We start from the raw sequence: 13,501 nt of genomic DNA, 5'->3' as shown, positions 1-13,501 counted from the left end.
TTGCCGCTTTACCAAAATCTATAGCTGGTGGTAATGGTGCAACTCANAACTATGATACCAATTGTAAGACCGAGCGCTTGCCGCTTTACCAAAATCTATAGCTGGTGGTAATGATGCAACTCAAATCTTTTAAACTGCATAGCAGCTCAAGTATCACGGTTCGATCGTTCTACCAAGCAATGACAATTATTGCACCCAACAAATTACCAATATCGTATAATTGTTGGTCAAGTCTATGCATCAAGCCTATAAAAGGACCTCAATGTTGAAATAAGCATCAAAATTCAAAATCGTTCTTTACAATATAACATCTTTACAAGTGATGCAATATTATACTTTGATCAAAATATTCCTTCTCTTTCTAATTCCAAACATTTCTAATGGAAATGCCTTGGAAAAACGTAGTTGCTTCTGGACCCAAAAATTTCGTATTTATGTGATCAATGACCTTCCTCCAGATTCTCCACTCTTACTGGTACATTGCGCTTCTGGGGACGATGATCTCGGATACCATACACTTGCCTCTAGACAAGATTTTAACTGGAGTTTTTGTGAAAATTTTATGTCGACTACTTTGTTCTTCTGTCATCTCTGGTGGGGAGATAAACATAAAGCATTTGACGTTTTTAAATCGAGTTTCAAGTTCTTCCGCTCCGATACATACCCTTGGTATGCCACACCTGATGGGATTTACTCCATGAACGATCACTCTTTCGAGATTGTAAAGAAATATGATTGGGAAATCAATAAGTGATTTTGCATTTTTGGAACGATAATCAATAATAAAAGTTTTTTAAAAATTTATTTCGTATTTATAAATGTTAATATACTCTTAACATTATATTTTGTTCTAATCGTACACCAGTGTACGTGAATTTACAAGTTGAAACACTCTCTATACATGTTGAACTAATTAGATAACTTGTTTGGATGGATGAATTTGATTTAGGCAGAAATATTCGATTCCAGAAATGATTTCAAATGATATTCAAATTGGAATGGAAATTCATTATAATTATATTAATGAACATGATAAAATTGATATATAGGAAACGGATTTGATACTAACTATTTGTAAACTCATCAAAATATTATTAATCATAGATTTTGTATCCGCAGTTTCTGATTCATAAATCCAAACATATCTTAATTTCTCGTAAAAATTCCTAATCCTTAAACCCTAGAGTGAGCTTAAAATATTTAAAACCATAAAAAAAAGTGAAAGTACAAAACCTCGTTGTATTATTTCCTGGCAAAACAAATATGATAAATAATTAAATAAACTTTGCAAAGCAATTTATATTTATAACATTACAAAGGTAACATTACAAAGGTATAAAAAATTTCTGAAATATAACCCAAAGTCAAAAATTGTATTACTCAAAATATTTTGAGTATCAAATAAAATAATCAATGGCCAATGCTCATACAATTATATATATTTACCACTTCTAAATTATGAGGGATATATTGTTCAAAGATAGAAACACAAGAAATTTTTATCCAAAATTTGCAAGCGAGTCTTCAAACATCTTTGTATTCCTACCTATCCAAATATCATAGATGGTGCTGCTAAATGGCTAGAATCTAGCCAACTATAATGGTCTTTTTTTGTGCGTAATTTTTAGGGTAAATGTTACAGGTGTCTAAGTAATATATTATTCACAAAAACTCTTGTGAGACGATCTCATGAGTCAATTTTGTGAGACAAATATTCTATTTAAGTCATTCACGAAAAAATATTATTTTTATGTCAAAAATATTACTTTTTATTATAAATATGGACTTGGTTGATCTGTTTCTCTATATTATTTTACGTGACAATTATATTTTCTCACCTATTATCATATTTAAATTTCAATGATTAATACATTTATAACAGAGTTGTTGTAAACATGCATTGATTAGCTCATTCATTAATTCATATACATTGATTACATTCATCATTGAGATTAATTATGTATACAATATGATCGCCAATTGATATCAACAATGATTATTTAATAATTAATTCATAAAAATATAAATAACAATATAATAATTAATCTTTAAATAAAAATAATATATCATCAAATTTGCATATTGTTTACTATTTCTTCTTTCTTTCTTTGGTCCAAATTTGTGATTTCTTGCCTCGAAGGAGTGCAAATTTCGAATTTTCTGTGATATAGTTTTGTGTCTTTGAAGGTTAATTCCTCGATAATCATTTGCATTCGAGTAGAAGGAATTAATACATTTAAGGATAACATATTTTCATTATGCATAACGTATAAAAATTTCATTATCCACTCGAATTTTCGTACATTTACACAACATGAAACATATATAATATAAAAAGCATGTTTGACATGTCCATTTAATACATTCTTTTGGATACATTAATCTCTGTCCAATAAATTTTTTTAACGAATTTTATATGTATGTCCCTACTGCCATTTGATTTATATGTAATTAGATGTCGATTCACATTTAAAAACTTTGACCTTTGTTTACATTTTTATAAAATTAATTATAATAATTCATTATAGATAACATATTATAAAAAGTATATATACATAATAGATAGTAAATGCATGTAATCAATTGTATCTTTAATTTATAATAAAATCTAAAATTGAGAATTGCAATCAAATAAATAACTTTAGAATTTCTTAAAATAATTACTATAATATGAAACGGTTAATAAGATTTTGTAAAATTCCAAAGCCATATATATATAATCAACATAGTTCTTGAAAAAAAGATATTTTATAAGTAATGCATTCTACAATGACCAAAATAGTGATACTCCTTATTCTCTTTCTAATATCAAACGTGTTACAAGGATTTGAATTAGAAAAACACCGTTGTTTTTTGTCTCATAGATTTCATATTTATGTGATCAACGACCTTCTTTCGGATTCTCCACTTTTACTAGTGCATTGTGCTTCTAAGAACGATGATCTCGGGTATCATAAACTTGTTGCTACACAAGCTTTTACTTGGAGCTTTTGTGAAAACTTTTTTAAAGTAACTTTGTTTTACTGTCATCTTTGGTGGGGTGATAAGCAGATACGGTTCGATGCTTTTGAATCGAATTACCGTATATTCCGCTACGATAAATACTCTTGGTTTGCTAGAGAAGATGGAATTTACTCCGATTCCGATGACTCTGATGATGTAGTAAAGAGATATAACTGGGGTAATCAATAATTGATTTTAAACATTTTTGTAATCGTCCGATCCGAAAAATAAAGCATAATTGAAATTTATATTAAGTTATCGGAAATTATAGTTTTGTCTTGGTCATACATGATTAATGTATTCGAAACAACCGACACTTTCTCTATCACGAATTAATGATATAACTTTAGATTGTGTTTGTATCGATGAATTTAATTTAATTATGAAGCTCGATGAAGAAAAGCCTTGAATTTGATATTGGGCTCGTTTAATTTTAAGAATATTTAGAGAATATTGATTATTAAAACACTAAAATTTACAAGATTTCATATGCAATATTTTATATTTATACATAAATTTAGTAAAAAAAATTCTTTAAATTGAAAGGAAATCAAGCTACATCAATTTCACTCTTCTAATGGAATAACATATACTCATTTTTCTTCACTATATAAATACCATCAAAATACATCACAAATTATTAAATTTTATTTTGAACAATGGGATATTTGGGTGTGGCAAACTTCTTGTTCGTCCTCTGTGTGATGGCTAACGCCGTTCAATCGTTCAGAATCGACCGGCCCCCATGCGAACCACGCTATCATTACCGGGTTTTCATATCCGACAGGCTCTCTCAAAATCCAGTGCCGTTACAGGTACATTGCATGTCGGGAGCGAGAGATGTCGGATACAAAATCCTCAAGCTTGGACAATTTTTTTCCTGGCATATTTGCAATTTTCAGAACGATCCCGAGCCTTTCTACTGTCATATCGTGTGGGGTTCGAAACAAGTACTTTTCAAATCATTCGACGTGAAGTTGGCTCGGAGATGCTACTTAAACACGTGTTATTGGTACGCTCGTAACGACGGGGTGTATTTTAAGCGACAAAAAATGAAAGATTGGAGAAATACAAGTGTTGCATGATATCATGTTAGAGCATTGTCCAATTTGATCTAAAAATTTGGATACTCATTTGAACGAATAATTGTATTTTTTTGCCCGTATTGTTGGGAACCAAGCCCCTCTCTATCTATCTATATAATTTGATATCAAACTTTTTTCGTCTTGTAGGACTGACAGATCTTCACTTATAAATATATATTTATATACATTTTTAATATACTATTCAATCCTCATGTCCACCCTCGTGCTCAACAATAATGTGTCACTCATCTGTTAGATGTGAATAGATGAGTGTCATCTCATTGATGAACATGGTGTGTAAACAACATAGCAAATTGTATATACATGAATAACTGTGCAAAATACAAAAAAGAAGAAGAGTTGACTAGGTTAAGTCCTCTTCGGAAAGCTGTACAACAAACTTATTTTGGTTACATTTGCGTTACATACTTTTAACAATAAATTAACTTTGGAGACCAAAAGCATCTAAAATTCACAAGTGTGTGGAAATTTTTTGGCACATCACATACTAGAGGGACAGGAAAATGTAACTAATCCAAAAATTTATCTGCCGTTTACAAATTGATCGAAGAAATTATCTTGAGACATTCGCTGATGGGAGTCAGATTTTCGAATTTTAAATCTATGGATTTCGATTATAGTTTTATTATTAATAATAAAACAATTGATCAAATATTAAATCTATATTTTATTTATTTACAATTAGTTTCCAAAAATCTATTCCAAAGTTTTAAATTGAATCAGAATTCATTTTTTTTTAATTAAAATTCTATAAATTCTGAAGAAAATCCTTCAAATTTAAACGTTCAACAAATAGGTATACACGGTTTACACTTTTGGAATAAATTAAATATTGTTTTGTATGCATTTATGCATCAAGTTAATCCAAAATTTCTTTAAATTTTGAAGGAACACAAATAACTTTTTCACGATCATAATTGAATAATAAATTTACTTCACTATACAAATACAAACCTCAAGAAGAAAAAAAAAAACTGCAAAATAGATCACGAATCATTTAACTTTATTTTGAGCAATGCGATGTTTGGGTACGATGTCACGGCTCGACCCACCAGAACGCGGCATCGGCAACATCCTCGAAACTCACCGTTAAACTTTCGAAAATGTTTAAGCTGATCTCGAAGATACTGAACTTCTGGAAAATTAGTTTATTTCATTACAAGGTAATTTGTTATTTTCATTGTTAGATGTCAGTCAGTTACCATTATAGACCCCACTAATTAACTATTACTTATAAAACATAAAGCAAAGAGTGAGGCAACATCCCAAGATCCAGATTGCTTCAAATTTTACCACCTAAAAGAGAATAATATTGGTATATACTAAATCTTAAAATAAAAATTGAATTGTAGAAAATAATTTAATTTTAAATTTTTTAATGCATTTTCATTATTTGGAAATTAATTGTTACAAAATAAATTTAAAGCATCATATATAGACAAGTATTTTCTGCCTGGAATAGTGTAATTTGACGAGGATTGTAGGCTGATTGATGTTTTGCCCCACTTTGCGATTGACCCGACCTGAGTCTGCTTCCCCCGCCAAGTTCATACATTTCGAGAGCTGAGTTCCCAAGCATTCCCCAATGGGCGCCTCTTCCTATCAGTGAATTTTTCTTTTCTTTTCTTTTTTTCCCCTCTTAAAATTTCAATCTTTGGTTGTGGAATTATGAGAAAAGATAGAGTTTTTCTGTATAAATTGTATAGAAGTAGATGCTTTAGCGCTTGCCCTTTACCGTTGGAGTCCCAAGGCGTAACCTTCTCTTTGCCAGCACCCCAGATTACACACAACGATTTGTGCTTTTCAGTAGTAGAGCAGCTTATTAGGCGGGGCTTATTTTCCTCCGCGCAGAAGGTGGTCCGAAGGCTCATTTCCCAGTGTTCTCATGCCACAGAAGCAATCTCGGTGGTTGATTTCGCCGTCGGAAGAGGTTTGGATCTTGATTTGGTTAGTTATGACTGCCTTGTGAGGAAACTTGTCGTTTTTGGTGAGGCCCTGATGGCTGAGGCATTGTACAGGGACTTCGTAGTGTGTAAAGGTTTTGAACCGGGCCGGGAACTACTGAATTCCATGATTATTTGTTTTTGTAAGCTTGGGAAGTTAGACGAAGCAAAATCTTGCTTTGATAGGCTGATTGAAATGGGATTTGTACCTGGGGTTGGTGAATGTAATGCTATAATTAAAAACTTATGCTTTCGAGATAGATTTTTGGAGAGTTACGATTGTTTCGTCAAAATTAACGAGGCTTGTGAAATTGTGCTAGATTTTACATGTTATAATAGGCTGGTGAATGGGTTGTGTTCTAGAGGATTCTTGGACGAGGGGCTTCGTGTTTTCGATGTGTTGATTGATCAAGGGGTGCCTCCTACTGTCAATATGTGCAGGTCGTTGGTTATTGGTTTCAGTAAGTGGGGTCATGCTGAGGAGGCCGAGATGCTGAGTACAAAAATTGAGTCCTACGGTTTTGTTATGGATAAGTTAACGTACACTTGCTTGATTAATGCCTATTGCAAAGGAAGGAAAATGAAGATGGCTATGAGATTGTTTATGAGGATGCTCAAGATGGGATGTGAGCCAGATTCTTATACTTATAATACACTGATTCATGGGTTCGTGAATTTGGGCATGTTTTCCAAAGGCTGGCTGTTGCATAATAAGATGGTGGATTCTGGGTTAAAGCCCGATTTAGTGACTTACCAAATCATGCTCAACAAATACTGCATAGATCAGAAAGTCGATAGTGCATTAGTGCTCTTTAATGACATGCTTCAGAGCAATATGCCTCCCAATGTTCATTGCTACACAGTCTTAATTGCTGCACTTTGCAAGGAACAAAGGTTGGAGGAAATATACAGCTTGTATCACAAGATGCTGGACAATGGGGTTGTTCCGGACCCTGTGCTTTTTTTCACCCTTGTGAAGAACCTTCCAGAAGGAGATGAGATGTATTTGGCCCTGATGGTTTTGCATGCTATAGCCAAGAAATCTTGCAATGTTGATAGTTCGGTTATTTCACCTTCTGTAAAACCTGCGTCCACAGATGATGCAATGGTTGAAATTGAGTATTTGTTAGATGAGATTGCCAGAAGCAACTCATTCTTTGCGAATACGGCGTTTAGTATATATATTATAGCATTGTGTATGGGAGGAAGACTTGATACTGCTCTAAACTGTATGGAAAAGATGGTTAATCTTGGTTTCTCGCCTTCTCTTACTGCTTTTAATTCCTTGATTAAGTTACTTTTCCAGGAAGGACTAACCCAGGATGCCCAGTCCCTTCTTGAATTTATGCAAGATCTAGGAGTCGTCGCAAACCAAACCACATTCTCAATTATAGTTGACGAGTACTGTAAGCATGCGGACTCCTCATCAGCCATTGATGTCTTAGATCAGATTGAAGAAAGGGGAATCAAGCCAAGTGTCACCATATATAACTCAATAATCGGTTGTTTAGGACGACAAAAGATGATTCATGAGGCAGAGAAATTTTTCTACAGAATGCTCGAATTTGGAATAGATCCCGATGAAAAAATATTTGTTACCATGATTAATGCGTACTCAAAGAATGGATGCGCAAAGCTAGCCGACAGACTATTCAAGCAGATGATGGAGTATGATTTTAGACCAAGTTCCCATGCTTATACAGCACTTATAGCTGGGCTAGTTAAGAAAAATATGATCATTAAAGGTTGCATATATCTTGATAGAATGCTGGAAGAAGGCTTGATGCCAAATGCTGTTCTTTATACCTCCCTGATAAAGCAGTTCTTGAGGAAGAGAGAATTTGAATTTGCATTTAGATTGGTTGATTTGATGGAGAAGACTGAGATTGAGCTTGATCTGGTCACCTATATCACATTGGTCAGTGGCGTCTCTAGAAATTTTCGATATTATGAGGGAAAATGGTTTCTTTCAGATAATAAATCAAAGAAGGCTAAAGAAATGTTGTTCCATTTACTAGATCGAAAAACAATTTTTCCAAGGGCGAAGGGTTTGAAAATGTCGGTTAGTTCTAAAAAAGAAACAGAATTTTTTGCCCTAAGACTGATCCAAAAAATTAGAGAATGTCCACTCATACAAGACTTGTACCTGTATAACGGCAGAATATCAGGTTTGTGTAGGGAACAGAGAATGCAAGAGGCATATGAGCATCTTGATCTGATGCAGAGGGAAGGAGTGCATCCTAATATGGTGACTTTCACTATCCTCATTGATGGGCATATGAAATTTGGGGAAGTTGATCTTGCTGTTGATTTGTTTAATAAAATGAACTCAAATGATTTTGCTCAGCATGGACTGGATGGAGTTCTGATTAACACTTTAGTAAAAGGCCTTTGTAAGGGTGGTAGGATCATCGATGCATTGTCGCTTACACATAATATGCAGAAAAGAGGCCTTTTTCCATCTAAAAGATCTTATGAAACGCTTCTAAGTTCTTTTTGTGCTCAGCGCTCAAGCAGTAATGCATTGAAGATATATGAAGATATGTTGGCCCATGATTATTTCCCTTGCCGCTACAATTTTGAGTGGTTGATTAACATCTTGTGTGAGGATAACGAGTTGAAGGATGTTCATGCATGCCTTACACCAAAGAGAAAAGATATTCGAAACGATACATGTCAGATGATCGCTAGAGGAATGAAGACCAAAGTGCGAGAATGCATTCGTTAATTCTCATGGCTTAGCTTATTGAATACATGCAGGTCACCATGCATCGAACAATACATTCATGATAACATCATCTTCCATCATTCCCTTGGTAAATAAGATCTCGAACATATGTCTTCACTCATTCACCATGGTTCCCTAGTTAATTAAAGTATAATTTCTTACAATGCCTAACTGTTCCATTGTTGATTTCTCAACAGTAAAAAATTAAAAATTAAATTCATTCGTCTATTCTCGAATATTTGTTTGTGCCTTACGTGGAAATGTTTCCTTTCATGCTTTTAGGTGAACTACAAGTGTATGTTTGGGATTCTTATTTGTCATTTCGATTTCAGCTAAGTTATGCACATTCAGTTGCATCAGTTGACTAGTATTCTCTAGTTTGTATTTTCCAATGTTCATGCAGTCTAATATCAATTTTCGTTGCTTCTGAAATGTAAATTTACAACATAAGGTTTTACCGGGGATTCTTGTTGCGATATAATCATGATTCATTAGTGATGTCGAGAAAAATGAGATGATCTTCTGATGACATGTTATTAATGCTTTTTTAGTGTGAATTCACTTGAAGAAGCTGAATCGTGTCTCACATGTCCAGTATTTTTCATAACAGTTTAGGGGTCTGATTGTTGCATTTCACTCACAACCATGCTGTGTGTACTCGCCTTTTGTTTGTTTTTTGTTTTTTTTGTGGAACCTAATACTGACTCTGAGTTTTGTTGTTTTTTTTTGTGGAACCCTAATATTGACTGAGTTTTGTTGAATGTCATGTAATCTTGATTTTGCAGAATGCATCTGGAAAAGATTGGGGCGTACCAGGTGGAATTTGTATCAATGTTGATCCTGGTAAAACTCATAGGCAACTTTTGGAGATTTGTGGCAGTTCATTAACTTGTCAGGATCTTAAATAATTACTATGCTCATCATTTAATTGTAAGTTCTATTTTTTTAATTTAGAACTGTAACCTGCTCTAACAAAAATGGAGGGATGTGAGGTAATTCAACATTTTTATCCAGCTTCTCCTTCACGAAGAATCTATCTACTTTGAGTTTTTTCATCGTATTTTGTTGAACTGGGTTGTGAGATATATGACATGCTGTGTTTGTGTTACGACATAGTGGAATTGGTAGTTTTGAAGAATAACCTAAATCCTGGAAGGGGAATCTTAGTCACAATGCTTTACAAATTCCAAGTGATATTCCTCTGTATAAAGCTTTTTGCACTCCAAGCGTGAACTGACATTTTGTGTTTTTCCTTCTGCATGTAACCAAACTACCACCCAAAAAGGTAAAGCATCCTGGAGTTGCTCGGCTGCCATTCATCGATCTAGCTCGATCCGCATCAATATATACCTCCATTTGGTTCAGTGTCTTTTAGAGAATAAAATTCAGTTTTCTGGAACTGATTTTAAATACCTCAAAAGCGAAATACTGCATTAATGCTTTGCTCTTCATTATGCAGTAATTGGTTTTCAATACTCCAGGCATATATAAGATCTGGTCTTTTGTGTGCCAAACACATTAATCTCCCAACAAGTATTTGATATTTCCCTACATCAACTAATCATGCGTTTCAAGCTGTAAATTTCTAAAGGTTGACTGGATTAGATTCCTAAAATTGTAGAAATTTACTCGGCCAAGATTGAGATGAAAGCCGAATCAAAATAGCATTTTCCATGTTGAATGTCTCATAAAAGATATGTATTATCTCTAAAAGGTTTTCGAGTTAGAAGATATTCACTTTAGCTCTCCAACTTCTACATCGAAGGCCAGAGTACAAGTCCCTTTTTACCTGCTGATTACAAGAACAACAAAGATAAGAAAAACAAGTGAAGCTGTGGGTTATATTGAGCTGTTTGTTTATGTTCAGTTAGTATCGAGTTAATTTAAAATGTGTTTCACTGGCGGTGTCTACATTTTTATTAGCTACATCCTTTTAATCATCCAGAATTATTCACTTGCAGATAGCTACTTCGCTGTTCTTTAAAGCAATTCTACATATAAATTAATCAGCTCTGAACAATCTAATATCAATCCATCCTCAAAATATACAACTTCTTGTATTTGGGGTGAAAGCCAATGACTTTTCCGCTCTTGATGCAGTGAAATGAATGAGGAAACTTAGCAGATTTGCTGCCCCATCCTTCGTTCGTAATTTCTTGTTTGAGGTAATAATCTCCAGTCAAGGAGATAATGCTTCTTACTGATAATGTCAACCTATTCGGTATTTTCTTAACCAGCTGAACTTTCCAACGGCACCCTTGATGTATTTTGTTGTATTATCTTCTTGCAGGATCAATGGCATGCAATAATCGTGACCCCTGTTTTGTTCCGGTCCTAATGCCAGCTGTTAATCCGGCCAACGGTTCATAAAATTTCTTTTTCTTTAGTCTTTCGTTCCTCCCATCAAACATGACACGCCTAGTTTTTGTTTGTTTCTTGTCTAAATAAATATGGCCTATTACACTTGATTACATGCTAAACATTTTCCCTTTCCTTTGTTCTTGTTTCATAGTGGTCAGTGTATCATCATTTCATCCAAGAAAATTACATTTTTGAATAGTTGAATCCATGTCTTGTTCTGGAGTTTGCTATACATTATGCGCTAAAATAATCCATGATTCTATGCCCATTGTATCAACTTGCAAATTAGCATTTTTAGTTGATTATGCTAATTCACAATAATGTAAATTTATATTAAAACTCTTTACGTTGGATATTATCATGCAATATTTATTCATTCGAACTGCAAGGAATGTTAATCAACTGTGTGAGACTCTTCCTAAGCATAGGTGCTGTTTGTTCAGCTCATCTTGTATGACTGTAGTCTGAACCTTTTAATTTCAGAAAAAAAAGCAGTAAAGTCTGAAAACTCGGACCAATGCTTATGCAATGCACATCTCATCTTATGTTCTATTTGTTAGCAGATATTGGGACTAATATTATTTATAGAATAGCTTACACACGACGCTGCCGGCATTTGGCTGATTTCTTCTTATGACTCCTCTGAATTTGCAGAAGAATGATGTTAATCTGATAACTGTACTTTTCAGGAGGTACAAAGATTGTTGACACCTTTGGGTTTATCCACTTACTGCTCATGGTCTCTAATAGTGAAATTGGGCAGGGCTACGAGTGTTTTTCTTGACAGGAATCTTTCTTCCTACAACTGTGGCAATTACTATACCGACATCGTATTGCAGTTTTAGATTCTTAACAAAACCTGGGAAGGAAAAATAGTACCATTCGAAATGACATTCAAATTACCATCGAAAGCCATTGAAGCGAGCTACAATGACATATTTCTCATTGATGGTTTTACTAGAACAGAAGGGAACAATATTATAAGGTATGAACGTGTTGTGAGTTTCGTGTCTTTTATCGACAGATCTTGCTTCTCAACTCTGAATCTGTTAAGAGTTTGCTCTATTCTATCACTTTTAATTGTTACAGCTACTATGTGTTCCTGATTGAAAATATTCGACGTGACAAGTCTTTTGATGGATAAGCATTTACTACTGCATTAAAAATAGTGCTCTCGCTCTTTTCCATTAAATATTCTAGATTGGTGCTGAAGCAGATTTTGTGCTTTACTTTTGTGGCCCTGAAGAGGAAATGGTGAAACGAGTTTGTGTATTTTTCCCAATCAAATGGTAGTTGCTTCTCTTGTGGCCCAAAATGGAAACAAAGTGAGTTTCTTTGGATCAATTGAACTTCACATGTATTGATAAATGTTTACTCTTAGACGTACTATTAGGGCAATATTGTAAGGATAACATCTCATTAACCAGAAAAAGCCGAAGGTGTTTATGGCAGTAAGTCTTCTGCTGATCAATATTCTGAGAAAGGAAAATGGTTCGGAGTATTAACTCGGTGATTAATAACTTGTGCACACTGATTATAGAAGTCATTTGTTCTATAGACATTTATGCATTTACCTGTTATTGCACTCAACAAAACAAAGGTTTTTTTTTTTTTTTTTTGCTGCACTGCTTATAATGAAATGAACAAGATTTGCTTATTTACAATAATTATCCCTACCACCATTTGATTTTATAAATTATTAAATGTCAATTCACTGTTAAAAAAATTTGACCTTTATTCACATTTTAATAACAATAATAATTAATACAAGATATACAGTTAACAGATTATAAAAATGGTATATAATAAAGAATACATAAACATGTGTAATAAAATTTTATCTTCACCACAAAATTGAAAATTGAGTTGCAATCAAATAAACAACCTCAGAATATTTTAGAATCATTGCCATAATCTGAAACGGTTAATAAGATTTTTGTAGATTTTCCATTAATAGTATAATAAGCTAGTAATACCTGATAGAAAACAGATAATAAATAATAAATAATAAATAAAAATGTGTGTAGTAAATTTTATCTTTTAATATAATATTGAAATTGAATTTCAGCTCAAATAATTAACTTTATAATCATTACAATATAATATGAAAATGTTGCTAAGATTTTTTAAGGCNTGAATCGTTGGAAGAATTTGAAATATATATAAATTTGATGTGTTATATATCCACCGTGTATATTTATGTAAGTATCGATGAGATGACACTCACCTATTTTATGTAATGAAATATATCAAAATTATACATCTAATAGGTAAATGTCACATCACCAGTGTTCACATAAGTGTGTACGATGGGTGTGCAACATATAAAAANTCTCAAATGATATAGACATTTTTTATAT

The 13,501-nt window shown here is 33.2% G+C and overlaps 1 protein-coding gene across 9 annotated transcripts; it reads left to right on the top strand.

Moving 5' to 3' along the window:
- The first annotated feature begins 5,587 nt into the window (after positions 1 to 5,587).
- LOC140973978 (pentatricopeptide repeat-containing protein At5g62370) lies at positions 5,588 to 12,750 on the top strand. Of its 9 annotated transcripts, none has more exons than XM_073437156.1 (6): positions 5,588 to 8,868; positions 9,566 to 10,357; positions 10,881 to 10,945; positions 11,071 to 11,833; positions 11,905 to 12,126; positions 12,342 to 12,750. In XM_073437156.1, the coding sequence occupies exon 1, from the start codon at positions 5,778 to 5,780 to the stop codon at positions 8,778 to 8,780; it is 3,003 nt and encodes a 1,000-aa protein (XP_073293257.1). In that variant the 5' UTR covers positions 5,588 to 5,777; the 3' UTR covers positions 8,781 to 8,868; positions 9,566 to 10,357; positions 10,881 to 10,945; positions 11,071 to 11,833; positions 11,905 to 12,126; positions 12,342 to 12,750. The 9 variants fall into 9 exon arrangements, with proteins under 9 accessions (XP_073293257.1, XP_073293258.1, XP_073293260.1 ...); XM_073437157.1 differs by having other exon boundaries at positions 11,071 to 11,900; positions 11,981 to 12,126; XM_073437159.1 differs by having other exon boundaries at positions 9,566 to 9,623; positions 10,066 to 10,357; positions 11,071 to 12,126; positions 12,342 to 12,749.
- The last annotated feature ends 751 nt before the right edge of the window (positions 12,751 to 13,501 follow it).

This window comes from Primulina huaijiensis, chromosome 3, assembly GCF_012295235.1.
Source record: "Primulina huaijiensis isolate GDHJ02 chromosome 3, ASM1229523v2, whole genome shotgun sequence".
NCBI lineage: Eukaryota > Viridiplantae > Streptophyta > Magnoliopsida > Lamiales > Gesneriaceae > Primulina > Primulina huaijiensis.
Note: the sequence above shows the minus strand (reverse complement) of the source record. Positions and strands in the feature narration are given on the sequence as shown.

Coding starts and splice junctions, on each gene's coding strand:
- LOC140973978 (XM_073437156.1), top strand. CDS start 5,778: ATGAGAAAAGATAGAGTTTTTCTGTATAAATTGTATAGAAGTAGATGC.